This window comes from Callospermophilus lateralis, chromosome 15 (genome assembly GCF_048772815.1).
Source record: "Callospermophilus lateralis isolate mCalLat2 chromosome 15, mCalLat2.hap1, whole genome shotgun sequence".
NCBI classification, from domain to species: Eukaryota; Metazoa; Chordata; class Mammalia; order Rodentia; family Sciuridae; genus Callospermophilus; species Callospermophilus lateralis.
Genome location: NC_135319.1, coordinates 42027451 through 42041475, shown reverse-complemented (window position 1 = coordinate 42041475; position 14025 = coordinate 42027451). Strand labels below are relative to the sequence as shown.

At 51.5% G+C, this 14025-nt stretch overlaps 1 protein-coding gene and 1 pseudogene across 2 annotated transcripts; one reads left to right on the top strand and one right to left on the bottom strand.

Annotated features, from left to right (window-relative positions):
* Positions 1-5418: 5418 nt before the first annotated feature.
* On the bottom strand, positions 5419-8228 carry Fam241b (family with sequence similarity 241 member B). Of its 2 annotated transcripts, none has more exons than XM_077105463.1 (3): positions 8166-8228; positions 6852-6978; positions 5419-6170 (listed from the first exon to the last, which is right to left on the bottom strand). In XM_077105463.1, exons 2-3 carry the CDS (start codon positions 6942-6944, stop codon positions 5901-5903), a joined length of 363 nt encoding a protein of 120 aa, XP_076961578.1. In that variant the 5' UTR covers positions 6945-6978; positions 8166-8228; the 3' UTR covers positions 5419-5900. The 2 variants fall into 2 exon arrangements, with proteins under 2 accessions (XP_076961578.1, XP_076961579.1); XM_077105464.1 differs by having other exon boundaries at positions 6852-7003; positions 8166-8214.
* A 2255-nt stretch (positions 8229-10483) lies between these two features.
* Positions 10484-11064, top strand: LOC143638034 (large ribosomal subunit protein uL6 pseudogene; annotated as a pseudogene).
* Positions 11065-14025: the final 2961 nt, after the last annotated feature.

Below are 14025 nucleotides of genomic sequence, written 5' to 3'. Positions count from 1 at the left end.
AGCAACTTGTATTTTAAATCTCTTTGACACAGGGCAGCCAGTGTTCACTGATGGCCACTGTGAGATGGATACAAACCATGCCACACAATGCATAGGGTCTCTCATCTGGACCTAACCACTACCCTACGTCACACACTGTCCCCATTTCACAGATGAGGAAGTTGAGGCACAGTAACTAACTTGCCCAAAGGCACCAAGAGCAAGTGAGAGACTTCCTGATTTGCCTGCTCCTTGCCTCCTGCTAGAGACAAGTCATGCATGACAACCATGTCACACATGTCACATTTATCACAGGAAACCCCTGGGCACTGGGTAGAGACAGGAGTATGTGAGGAGGGATAGGGCGTGTCACACTAGGGCAGGCTGTGCTGGACACAGCCCCACCATCCCTGCCACTACCTAGAAGGCACCCCATCTTAAAGAGTAAGCAAGTCCCTCTGCAGGGGTCATATGACACCAGGGACCCTGAGCTAAAAAATAATCAAATCTAACATTTCTCATCCTGTCTCCTGCACTGAACACTTAAATACCAAAAGGCAGTTGAAAACAATCCCAGTGACCCATGACAGATCCTTCTCCCAGGGGTCCCCAGCCACACCCCATCCACAGCCTCGTAAGGCTCCCAGATTCATGGTTTGCTGGGGACTGGTGTGGCAGGTCCCCAATATGCTGCCAACCATCTCTGCAACAACATATAAGTTATACTCATCTATGTGAGTCTCAGTCCATCTGTCAAAAGGGAAAGACATCTATTTGTTTGCAAGAAGTTGAAATGCAGCCTGTGAATATTCCTGGCATGAGGCTCGACCCAGACCAGTCCACAGTGAGGGATTACTGTGGAGCTGCTCACACTCGCCACCAGAAATCTTGCAGCAGCATTATCACGGAACTTAGGAAGTCAGGGCAACCCAGGCTGGCTGAGAAGAGCTCTTGCCTGGGGCAGGAGGAGGAGATGGTCCATGGAGGGACGTCCTGCTTCCACCCAGACAGTCCACCAGGTGGCGCCATGGGCTAACTTTCCAAACTCTCAGGTCAACAGGCCAAATTGGCTGGGGTCTCCTGGTTTGGTGTACAAGGGAATCTATTTACCAGCCAGTTAAAGACCTGTGTGGGTCACTCTTTGTGTCTTCCCATAACTCCTTTAATCCAGATATTCATCAAAATTAGGGTGGTGGAGGAAGGGGCGCTGTAACACTGGCAATGCCCAGCTAGACCGCAGCAGTCTATTAAACACTGCTTTATCTGGTCACGGTCGTGCACGCCTGTAATCCCAGAGTCTGGGGAGGCTGAGGCAGGAGGATCAAGGAGTTCAAAGCCAGCCTCAGCAACATGGAGGCACTAAGCAACTCAGTGAGACCCTGTCTCTAAAATTCAAAATAGGGCTGAGGATGTGGCTCAGTGATCAAATGCCCCTGAGTTCAATCCCTGGTACCCAAACAAAACCACTCCTTTAGGCAAGGCTGGGCCCGTAGCCAGTATCTCTGCATACTAGAGCAGCAAGGGGCCTTCAGAAAACCTCTTGTCTGGCCCTTGTTTTTTCAGAACAGAAACTGGCCTGGAGAGGGTCACCACTGTCAGAGTGGTTAAGGGTCCCGGCCCTCCTTGGGGTGCAGCATGACAGGAGGACAGCCTTCAGGTGAGGGCAGAAATCACACCCTGACGGCTATGGGGACAGAAAACCAAGCAGGCGGGAACTTCCAAGGCTACTCCTTGGCCAACTTCTGGCACCCAGATGGTTCTGGGGGACAGGCCTGGGGCTAGGCTTAAACCATCCAAGGAGCTTCCCCCTTGGTCCCTGGAAAAGTGAAGGCATTTCTGTCAGATCCACCCACGGAGTGGCCAGGGCCCACACTGCCAAGGCCCTTGGGGGTCAACCAGGACACCTCCCAGGGTACAGATGACTGCTGAGACCAAACAAGGGACAGCTCTGAAGCTCCTCAGTATAGAACGTGTCCAGGGCATGTTGCTAAGAGAAAAAAAAATGAAGGGCCAGAAAAAGTGTCTGATATTCTACGACGTGTATTGAAAAATGATGAAAATTAGAATATTCATGTTTGCTCATATTTCAATAACTGAGTTCCAGAAGGACTTAGAAGACACCAAGAACAGCAGTGGCAGGATGGAGGGGGATGGACGCATGGGACTGGGAGGGAGGGAGACTCTTCTCTGTCTACGTAGGCACGGCCGGGTCCCTGGGCCATGAAAATGCCTTAAGGAGACGAAATTGTCTTAAACAGCTTGACAAGGGTCATGCAGAGCTTCCCGGCTCAGGGGACATTGTGAGACCTGACAGGGTGAGCAGTGCTTGGGCAGGTGAACAAGAGGAGGGGGACCTTCACAGACAGCTCCAAGTCACCCAGGAGAAAGTCACTTCCCTCGTTTCTCTTCAGTACCCTGAGCCCATCCAGGAGTGTCTGGGTAAGGTGCTAGAGAGCCTTCAACACCCTTTTAAAAAGTCCTTGTAAGAAGCTTTTTAAACAAAGAAAGCAGGCGTCGGGCTTAAACCTTGGACACCCTGAGTGGCCAGCTAAGATGCGAGAGCCGTTTTCTCTGCCTGGGACTTACTGTGTGAATACCTACTAGGAATGGCGAGTTTGCTGGCTTTCCATTTATAAGCGGGATATGAGGCCTCCTTTATAAAATAATGTATAATGTGAATTTAAAATAAATATAATGCAAGTTACCTTAAAAACATTTAAGTCTTAGGACCATTGCTTTGTAGCTTTGGAACTGATGAGTGATAACCTGGTGCCAGAACCCGCGCCGAGTGCGCCTGCGAGCGAATGCCCTCGATCTTCCACCCTGAGGGCAGGTGGACCTGGAGCTCCAGGGAGATGATGGGATGTGCCTGAGGTCACTGGTTGACAAGAGATGGAGCTGGGAATAGGAACCCTGCACCCCAGGAGGGCAGAGCTAGTAGCAAGGTGAGTGGAGACCAGTCCGCTGTCCCTCCCCAGCCCTGTGCTGCCCTGCCCGGCTGCTTTGGGCATTGCTATGAAGCTGCTCTCAGGCTTCATCTCGAGCAGCTTCTGTTTCTTCCTTCCACTCTCTGGTCCCTAAAGCCATCTGGCCTCAGCCCTCCCCTAGGCCCAACCAGAGCACCAGCCACCCATACCCACTCCCTTGGTCATGCCCCTGGAGCTCTTCACCCTCTGCATCTTGAACTTTCTCTTCACTCCTTTGGGGCCTGGGTGGCAGCACGAGGAGGCCCGTTGCTTCTCCAGCCCTGTGCCCGCCGGACAGCTGCAGGTTTGCTCTTTACCAGTGTCCCCTCTCCCCTCCTGCCCTGGACCACACCCTGTACAGCCCTTCCGAGACCCTTGCAAAGAGATTTCTCCTCTCCTCAGTTTGCCATGGATTGTGACACACTTAAAAATGCAGGAAAGAGGGCTGCAGCCCCCTCATGACTGCAGGGGAGCTGGCATGATATGGAGGCCACCTGCTGGGCAGTGGCAGCCACGCCCCTGCACCTCCCTCCATGCCTTCTGCCTCACAGTGCTGATGTCGGGGTCCCTGCAGAGGAGGTCTGGCAATCTGCCTCTGTACCTGGGTTCCAGGTAGGGTGGGTGTGGGTATAGCCAGAGGCCAAATAGAGGAATGTCCCGGAGGGTGGACTCCGAAAGGCTCGAGAGACAATATGGTGGTATGAAGTGACTGGTGGGGGCCAGGCTCTGCACATGGTCAGCAAAATTCACCCTGTCCTGACACTAGGGACTTGCAACAAGCCACTCAGCTCCCAGGAACAGAGCGAGGCAGCTGCACTTCACCAACAGCTGGGGAGGGGTGACACCAGTCTCCAAAGCCTGGCCCTACCATAGCCAGGGGTTCCCGAAGTACCCAGGACATGGTGGCCACTCTGGGCTGAAGCCTCTGGCCTGGGAGCCGTGGGGCAAGGAGTCTCAGGGACTGGTGCAGTCATCATCTCCACATCCCTGTCCTCCACGCTTTGGGTGACCTCTTAAAAGGCTCTGAGAGGCAGGAGGACCACAGTGTCAACCTTGGTAGTGACGAGGAAACCAGTGTTCCGGGGGCTGAGTGGGGGGTGCCAGGTTGTGCAGTACAGAGCGCAGAGCAGGACCTGCAAACAGGCTGCCTCGGCCACAGAAATGGGAGGTCAAGGTCAGCAAGGTCAGGCATCCAGTGAGCAGAGGCTCCAGCCACCATGCCATGGCCTCCCCTGGTCTCACAGGGCCAGTCCCAGTTAGTGCCTTTGGCACGTTCTGGTCCCAGGGACAGGGAGCTGGAAGATGTAGCAAAACTGTAGCCACTGTTTCTTATGATCTCAGGCTTGGTGTCTGCCTCTGTCTGGGGAGATGGAAATGTGGCCCCACCTCCAGGGCCAGCTGGAGAGAGGCAGAACTTAGAGAACCGAGGGCTTGAAACTTGGGGCACTCTGAGGTCAGCTGCTCCTCGGAGGTTGGGCAGGAGGAAATGAAAGTCAGAGAGCAGGAGCTCCGTGGCCAGGCAGGTGGGTCCAACCCCACAGGGCTCCGAGGCTCAGCCTGGAGCAGCAGGAGCCACCCCCCAAGTCTGCCCTCTGGGTGGAGCTTTATGTGCAAGGCAGCCCAGCTGGGGCGCCCGGCACACGGTGGGGAGGTGGGTGGGAGAGGAGAAAGAGCCCACTCCTGCCTTCCAGTGAGGAGACCTAGGCCAGAGCCTCCCGTCCAGTCTGAATCTGGGGCAGAGGCTGCCTGAGAAACGTGCTCCCCCGTGTGATTCCCAGTCCCTGGGGCGTTTTCTATATTGAGAGTCCACTGTGAAAGGGGAAAAGAAACAAGCTGAGGGTGAGGGGAGCTGGCACGACGGGCGCTGGGCAGGAATTCCCCTCAGTTGGCTCAGCTGGCGCTGCAGGAGTTCAGGGTCCAGGTGAGTGGCAGGTGGCCATGCCAGGGCAGGAGATGCCACAAGAAGCATCTGGGATACCAGCCAAGCCAGCCTCCCCTTGCCCAGACCCCAGAGTGGACGGTGAAAGCCAGACACCACCCCACATGCCCATCACAAAGGGAACATATGTCCAATCACTGCCAAGAAACGAAGACACGGAAACATTATCTGAGAAAGGAGTCCTGTTCGGTGACATGAAGTTCCCCAGGGAACGTCTGTGATAAAGGCCACCAACCCCTTAAGGGCATCAGGGGATGTGGCCCCTGCAGGAGAAGGTTCTGTTGAGGCAACACAGCAGGCCTCAGGAGCGATGGAACCAGTGTCCACCTCCCCGCCCGTCCTCCCCCAGCCCTGGCCCCCCATTCTGTGCCTTCCCCCAGTGGACACAGTAGATCCTGAGGGTGAGGAATCTGAGGCTAGGTCCATCAGCCTGCGGCCGCCCCGCACCCCTTGCCCAGCTGCCCCCAGCCACCTTCACCATCCCTTCCAGATCTGTGCAGCTGCATGATTAGTAATAAATTTCTTTACATGGACTCATTTTTACTTAAATCTATTTATTGAAAATGTCACAATAAATAGAATGCCGGTACCCCTCATCAGAAATAAAAGGTAGCCAATAAAAATACACCATTAAAACAAAACAGTGTTATAAAAGTCTGGAAACTTCTCCCACCTGCCCTAGACCCCAGTACTGCTCCCCGGTAATGGGGAAGGCAGCTCGTGTCCTGGAGGCACCCAACACATTGGCACCAAGTCAAGACTCTCTTCTTGGCATAAAAGGATCAAAGAGAATTGGAAAGAGGATGCCTTGTTCTGGTTTTGTGTCCCTTTATGGAGGCCCTAGACCACCTGAACATCTCAAGACAACCAGGGTGCCCGCCCTGGGCTTGGGGATGCTAGACTAGAGCCTCCCTCTGCCTCCGGCTTAACCCATGGTCCCCTCCCCACATGCCTGCTCCAACACCAAGGCCCAGCAAGTCCCTCTCGACACACCAACCCCCCGTCAGCCCTCGAGGTCACCGCTGGCTCAGGTGGGACACCAGGTACACGAGGCCCACCAGCAAGAGGCCACGAACACCGAGCATCATGAGCAGGAAAAGCAGCAAGATGGAGGTCACCGGCTCCACCGCATGGTGGCCCAGATGCCACTGGGGGAAGCCCATGTTTACCAGCTGCCGGTTGAGGTCATTGAAGGGAGACTGGGCAGCCCCCAGCCTGGCACCTGCCTGCTGTGGGCGGGGGCCGGTCCTCTCTGGGGGGACCCCATGGCCCCTGTTGAGAAAGCCCTGGAAGATGAAGACAGAGAGAAACCAATGAATCCGGAGAAAGCTTTCCTGGAGTTGAGGCACCAGCCAGGAGGGAACTCCAGCCTGGGCCCTGCCCTCCTTGACAGCCACCCTGGGCCACTCCCTCCTTCCTTAGCAATTCTGGATGCCACCCATAGACTCTCAACGATTGGACCACAAGCTCTCAGAGTACGGAAAATGCCAGGTGAATTCCCAATAGAATGCCCGGGGAGAAGGCACCCAGGACAGAGACGACAAGAAGTGACCAGGCAGGGGTTAACTCAGCGTGGGCACAGCTCTTGGGCACTCCCTTCTTTAAAATAGCTCTGTTGCCACGGGCTCAACTCTGCCCCTCACTCTCCAGGTTTTCTCCCATCCAACAGACTTTCAAATTAAACCAACTGCAGCAGGATTCACTAACCAGGTTAAAGGAGAGAGAGCTCTTGGGAGGAAAGTCTGAGGAAATCGCCCAGAGGGGAGACAAGTGGGGAGACAGGGACTGGGCAGTAAACCCACAGCATTTGCCCACTGTCTTGACCCTCTGCGCTCCCTAGCTCAGCTCTTTCCAAAGAGGGCTTCAGGCTAGAGAAGGCTAATGACCAGCAAGAGAGACTTCTGGAAGCTAAGGAGTAACAAGGGAGAAGGCAAGCTGCTCCCCTTCCCCAGGGGATGGGTGCCTACCTGCCGAGGAGAGCTACCTCTCTGCGAGGCAGTGGTCCTCACTCGGGGGTCATCATCCTGAACAATTTCCCCATTGGCCAAGATCCGCACCATCCTCCAGGAGCTGTGGGTCCCTACTGGGTGGCACCTGTAATGCACGGCCAGGGTGGGGGCTGATGGAAGAAACCATGTGGCCAGAGGTCCCTCCTCCCCACTAGCCCTGAACCCTTAGTGATCTGGCACTAGGATCCTGAGGGCCAATGGATGACTCTTCCCCTGACCTCAAAGAGCCTGAAGGAAACACATTTCCCAAAGATTGAGAGCTGACTGCTACACCAGGGGAGCTTACCTGGTCACCCACCCTGAGCAGGTGCTGTCTGCTTAATAAAAGGGGAGACATAAATACAAATTTTTTGTGGGACAAAGATCTGTCAGACACAGAGTCCACTAGAAAAACTGCGGAAAGGACTCCCGCGGAAGAGAGTTTTATTATGATCCAGGAGCAACAGCAGCATTGGGACTGGAAGCCCAGCCCCACTGACCTCTCTCAGGCCTACAGTGTGGTAGGTACTGCACAGCCATTGCACAGGTGGCGCCCCAGGGGCATATGGGCAGCTGTGGAGGCGCCTACATCTCCAGGCAGCAAACAGAGGGAGCGCATGAAGCAGCACCCGGGGCGCCAGGGTCTTCTTGGGGAAACAGAGTCCAGGGTACCAGGACCCCCAGCTCTCAAATCCCCTTTCATTCAAAAATGAGCCCCAGGTGCTGCTCCCCTGGGAGCAAACGCCAAGAACCCGGGCCTTCTCTGGCCAGGAACCCCTGAAAGATCTATGCCACTCAGGGTTACTTGAGGTCCACTGCCTGGCGACAGACCATAATGGCGATCACATTGGCCACCACACCGCCCCAGCACTGGCTGGGAAAGAGAGACCTCTGCCGCGCAGGGGGGCACGCCCCCTACCTGCCCCTCACCTAAACCCTCAAAAACACTCGGGGCCACCCCCCTCCCAAAGGGGATGAGAGCCCTGCTCCCTGCCTCGGAGGCTGGCACAGGCGAACCCCCTTTTTGAAGCCTGCTGGCCCGGGTGCAGGCCAAGCGGGTAGTGGTCCTCCGCTGTCTCTTTGTGCTTTGTCATCGTCATCCCGCCCCCGCTGGGTGGGCCCTGGCGCGCTGGCCCTCGGTGCACCGACGCGACGGGTGGGGGCTGCAGCAGCGGAGGGACACTGCCCGGCGCCGAGCGCGGCCTCCAGGGCCTGACACCGGCTCTGAGGCCAGGCCCGGGGGACCAGGAGGGATGCGCCGGGTCCCTCGTCTCCCCCAGCACAGACACCCACCTGCGTGCGCGGCTGCGGAGCCTCGGCGGCGTCCACTCGGCGGCTCCGGGCCGCTTCCTCCCACCTGACCTCACAGGAAACGCGCGCTGGAGGGGCGCGGCCCGCGGCTGCGCAGCGGCCCCCTCTGTCGGCGGCCGGGAGAACTGCAGCCCCGAGCCGGGCCGGGGGCCGGCCACCCTGGGGGCAGGAGCTGAGGAGGAGGAAGGGAGGTTGAGGAAAGGACACGTGGGAGGAAAAAGAGGAAGGAGGTGGGCAAAGAAGAGGAGAAAAGGGGAATGGCGCTCACAGAGGAAAAGCCCAGGGAATGGGATGTCCCTAACCCGCGGTGGAAAGGGGACACTGGCCACCCACCCACAGGTTGGCGGAGCCTGCTCCGTGGATTCCCTGGAGTAAGCCCCAGCCCTGCCTTTAGGGAGCGCCTAAAAGAGAAGGCATGGACAGCCAGGCATGCAGCTAACTGCAGCAGGCTTCCCGGAGGTCACCACAGTCGGCCACCATAGCTGAATTTGAGGGCAGGTAGGAGTTTGCCTGTCAAGCATACAGAGAAGGGCCTGCCTGGCAAAAGAACCACCTGGAAGGAGTAAATAGTCTATTTCTGCCTCCATCCTGATGTTTCTGAACCCAGCCACTGTGGTCCTGTTCACAGTGGGGCCCAGTGAGCTGTCAAGTGCCACAATCTGGATTCAAATTTTGGACTCTGACAAGTTACTTAGCTGCTCTGTGTCTAATTTGCAAATTGAATATAACTGTAGCTTCACAGGATTGTGGTGAAGATTAAGTATGATGTCCCTGGCATGTGGCAAGAGTTGATAAATGTTAGTCATGATTATCAGTTAGCTGATATTACCAAGAGTGTGCACATATTTATTGATTATATATTGGACCCCACATGCCTGCTAGCCTCTGGGTGGATGGAACAAAGAGTGAGATTTAAAGCTTGCCTCAAGGACTCATAGTCTGCCATCTGTAGTTTAGTTATTTGATTAGGAAACCTTATTAATAAAAAATGCTGTGCAGATCTCCCCAGTATCTGTGTCTTATTTGCATATGATTTATTTAAGCAGACTGGCATTGAGGGTAAAAGATGAGTACTGGAATCTACTTGCATTTGAATCTTGGCTCGGCTGCTAAGTGGTATGGCGTGATCTTGGCCAGGTAATCAATCTCTCTGGGCTCAGTTCCTTCATCTATAAAGTGGGGTTAACAACAGTACCCACCTCATCTGGCTTTTGCAAAGTGCTAACTTCTTAGCATAAAGCTCTTAGATGAGAGCCCAGCCACAGTAAATGCTCAAGGGCTGCCCACAGTTGTTATCATAACTACTGTTCCAGGACAGTTAGTGACTGTAAAGCTTGCACATTGAAAAAGAATAGGATTTAAAATAAATATAAACTGAAATCCTACTGCTTTCTTCCTGTTCCCTGATGTATCCCAGGTGTGCACGGTGCGTACCTGGAAGGAGTGTTCACAAGGCAGAATGCCTAATTATCAGAGCTGGGCTGTGAATCTCAAAACCCACTGTACACATGGAAGTTTGCTGTTGATCTAAAATACAACGTGGGCATGGAAACACTTTAAAAACCAATTTTCGGGTCATTCCAATAAGCAGCTAGGGCTGAGAACCACTGCCTTCCATGAACAGAACCCCATAAGTGGGGCACGCAACCCAGAAGCCACAGGAGGGAAAGACCTCTGTGGTCTGAGGGAATCAGCAAGTTCAAGCAGGAAACCATGGATGTTTCCAGGAAGGACTGTGTGGTACAACTGCTGCCAAAGAGTTACAGTCCAGCCAGAGGACACCATAGTGTCCAGAGGAGGAAGCATGTCTCAGAGAAGTCAAGGAACGGCTTTAGAGCTAGGGGGGTGATCCCATTTGACTGGAGTAAGAAAAGGCCTAATGTTGCCAATTAAAGCCGACTTAGGAGGCTGTGGATCACTTTTGCCACCTCTACACATCCTTTAGGTATCGCCCTAGCTCAGACACCTGCAAAAGCTCAAATACCCACTGTCTGCTCCAACAAGACCTAACTCATGGAAGGGCTTTGGCAACCCTTCACACTCAGCCCCAGCACCCCCTTAGCTACTCCTTCCCTCAACTCTGCCCACCTGGTCTCCTGTTCCTGACATTCATCACCAGAGGTCTGCTTTGCCTGGGTAGGTCTTTCTACTCAAGCCCCTTCCCACCCAATGGAAGTCCCCCATGGCCAAACTTGATTGTTCCCTGTACTAAATATAATGACCCCTATATGTACAGAGTCCTTACCACTTCCGAAGTAGAAGGAGACCAATTCATTCTCTTTGCTGCATCTACTGTGAGAATGAACTCCATTCTCAGTAGTCACACTGTCGACATTCCAGAAAATGCCAATATTATTCTGAAGGGACGCACAGTTATTGTGAAGGGCCCAAGAGGAACCCTCTGGAGGGATTTCAGTCATATCCATGTAGACCTCAGCCTCCTTGGAAAGAAAAGGAAGAGGCTACGGGTTATCAAATGTTGGGGAAATAGAAGAGAACTGGCCACTGTTCACGTGATCTGTGGTCATGTAGAGAACATGACCAGGGTGTTACGCTGGGCTTCCGTGACAAGATGAGGAATGTGTATGTGTACACCCCCATTATGGTCGTTATTCAGGAGAATGGGTCTCTGTTGAAATCTGAAATTTCTTGGATGAAAAATACATCTGCAGGGTTTGGATGAGGACAGGTGTTGCTTGCTCAGTGTCTCAAGCTCAGAAAGATGAATTAATCATTGAAGTTTTGAAATGATTTTGAACTTGTTTCAATTTCAGCCGTTTTAAGTCAGCAAGCCCCTATAGTGAAAAACAAGAATATCGGAAAAATTTTGGATGGCATTTATGATTCTGAAAAAGGAACAGTTCAGCAGGCTGGTGAATAAGATCTGAGCGTGTTCAGCTACAGAAACGGTCCTGGAGTTAATCTGATATTTCAGTAATGCAATAAAAGATCTCTATTGACTTTGGACTTAAATAAACTTTAGTGTCCTTTCAAAGGGAAAAAAAGAAAGAGATCACTTCATTACAAAATAGGAAAGGTAGGTGTTATTGTTCCCCCTGTATTGATAGAAACTGAGGCTCAGAGATCTTCTTCTTCTTCTTCTTTTTTTTTTTTTTTTTGTTTCTTCAGTACCAGGGATTGCATCCAAGATGCTTAACCACTGAGTCACATCCCCAGCACTTTTTATATTTTATTTAGAGACAGGGTCTCTCCAATTTGCTCGGGACATCACGGAAGTTGCTGAGGGTGGCTTTGAACTCACGATCCTTCTGGTCTCAGCCTCCTGAGCCACTGGGATTACAGGCATGCACCACGGAGCTCAGCTCAGGGAGATTCTCCATGGCCAGCCTGTTTCTGGTGACAGAGCCAGGACCCCAAAGGAGACAGATTCCCAGCTCTGTATTCTACAATCTTCGCACCCACCAGCCTTCCCTGTGCAGGTCTCATCTGTGAGCTCCTCACGTCCCCTTGCTGTGAGCACATGACTACTTTCACAACGGGGGCTCAGTAAAAATATTCTTTGAGCGTTTGTTTACTGCAAGATTCATACCTCTCAGCCAGCGGGTGCCTAGGGTGTTGGGACCCTGCTCTGCCTATGCAGGTGAGAACTTGCTGCCTTGGAGAGAGAGGACATGACAACAATGATGACAGTGATGTCATGATAAATACACAAATCTACCTTTTCTCCTGGTGTTTCTCTGCTCCCTTTCTCCCATTGATACCAGTCAGAGAATGAGGGGGAAGGAAGCCTACAGGACCCACCGTTGCTGCCTCCCTGGGCCTGTGTCCATGGAAGAGGGTGCCAGATGCCACTTCCGAGAAAACAATGGGATAACAGGAAATGACGGGAACACAGATGTCACATGCTGGATCTCAACAATGGGATAAGACCTGGGAGAGGAAATGGTCAGATAGTGATGGTGGACAGGGGCCCCAAATGGCCTTGTGAAGGTCCCTGGTCCCATCAGGTGGGATAGAAGGATTCCCAAGTCCCAGGAACGACAAGGAAGTAGTGGGAAAACTGCTGGATGTGAGAAGATCCGCTACAGGTTCCTGAGGGTGGTTCAGTACTGGGCTTCATCCAAGGACAGTTGACCGACAGAACTGTCTCACCAGCTTCTTTACCTTGTACCGTCCATGGAAAGGGGAGGGGACAAAAGTACTAATTTTTTTTGTTTTTGCAGTACTAGAGATTAAACCCAGGATGGTCTACCACTGACCTACATCCCTAGCCCTTTTTCAATGTTTGGTTTTTTTTTTTTAATTTTTGAGACAGGGTCTCACGAAGTTGCCCAGGCTTATGAGCTTGGGATCCTCCTGTCTCAGCCTTCCCAATAGCTTGGATTATAGACCTGAAACACCAAACCCTGATTACTGATTTCTTTTAAGGAAAGCTGAACTGTGGAAGCAACCTAAATGCCCTTCAGTAGCTGAATGGATAAAGAAACTGTGGCATATGCACACAATGGGATATTAGTCAGCATTCAAAGAGAATAAAATCATGGCATTTGCAGGTAAATGGATGGAATTGGAGAATATAATGCTAAATGAAGTAAGCCAATCCCCAAAAACCAAAAACCCAAAGGCTAAATTTTTCTCTGCTAAGTGGATGCTGATCCATAATTGGCAGGGATGGGGCAAGGGAAAAATGGAGGAACTTTGGGCAAAGGGGAGGGGAGGGGGGAGGGTGCATGGGGGCAGGAAAGATGGTGGGATGAGATGGACGTCATTACCCTAGGTACATGTATGACTGCACGTATGCTGTGATGCTATATCATGTACAACCAGCGAAATGTAAAGTTGTGCTGCAATTGTGGACAATGAATCAAAATGCATTCTGCTGTTATACACAACTAATTAAAATAAATTAATTACTTAAAAGAAGAAAAAAGCATTAGAGATGTAGCACACATTACTTGCCTCCTGTTCCGTTGACAGGGCCAGATCATGTGACCACGGGGCAGCTGGGCTGAGGGTCTGCGGGGACATCCCCGCTTTCATTCCTAACAGTGGTTTTGGTGTCTTCTCTCTGTGTCTTTCACTCTTGCTGGAGGCTCATCAATTTATGGATCTTTTCAAAGAACTGGTTTTTGTTCCACTGATGTTTCTGTTTCAGTTTTTTTGATTTTCAATCTTAATGATGTCTTCTCTTAGCGTTATTTCCTTCCTTCTTCTGGCTTTGGGTTCATTTTGCACTTCTTTTTTCTAAGTTTTTGAAGAAGGAGCTTGACTTGAGACCTGTTTTTCAATGTAAAACATTTAGTGCTATGAATTTTCCTCTCAGCACTCATTTAGCTATATCCCTTCATATTTTGATATATTTGTTGTATTTTAATTTTTATTGAGTTCATTGTAATTTTTAAATTTCACTTGCTACTTCCCCTTTGACCCATGGATCATGTAGAATAATGTTGTTTACTTTTCAGGTGTTTGGCGAATGTTAGGTGATTGAAAAGAGTGTATCTTCTGCTGCTTTTGAATAGAATATTCTATCTATAAATCTCAATTATGTACTGTTGGTTAATGGTGGTATTGAGTTTTTCCGATGATTATCTATCTCTTTGTTCTATCAATTGTTGAGAAAGGGATACTGAAGGCTCTAACTACAGTTATAGATTTGTCTAATTCTCCTTTCAATTTTATCAGTTCTTGCTTCACATATCTAATTGTCCATTGTCTGATGCACATTTATTTAGGTTTGATGTCTTCTTGGTGGGTTATTTTATTGCACGTAATGTCTCTGTTGCTCTTAGTTTCATTGTACTCAACTCCATTATTTGCTTCCTTTAATGTTTGCACAATATATATTTTCCCATAATTTTACTTTTAACTTGCCTACATC

Bases quoted from the DNA above. Each gene is read 5' to 3' on its own strand.
- Fam241b (XM_077105463.1), bottom strand. From the start codon at position 6,944: ATGGTGCGGATCTTGGCCAATGGGGAAATTGTTCAGGATGATGACCCC. The intron at 6,171-6,851 runs GTAGGCACCCAT...TTCATCTTCCAG, and splicing joins GAGGTAGCTCTCCTCGGCAG to GGCTTTCTCAACAGGGGCCA.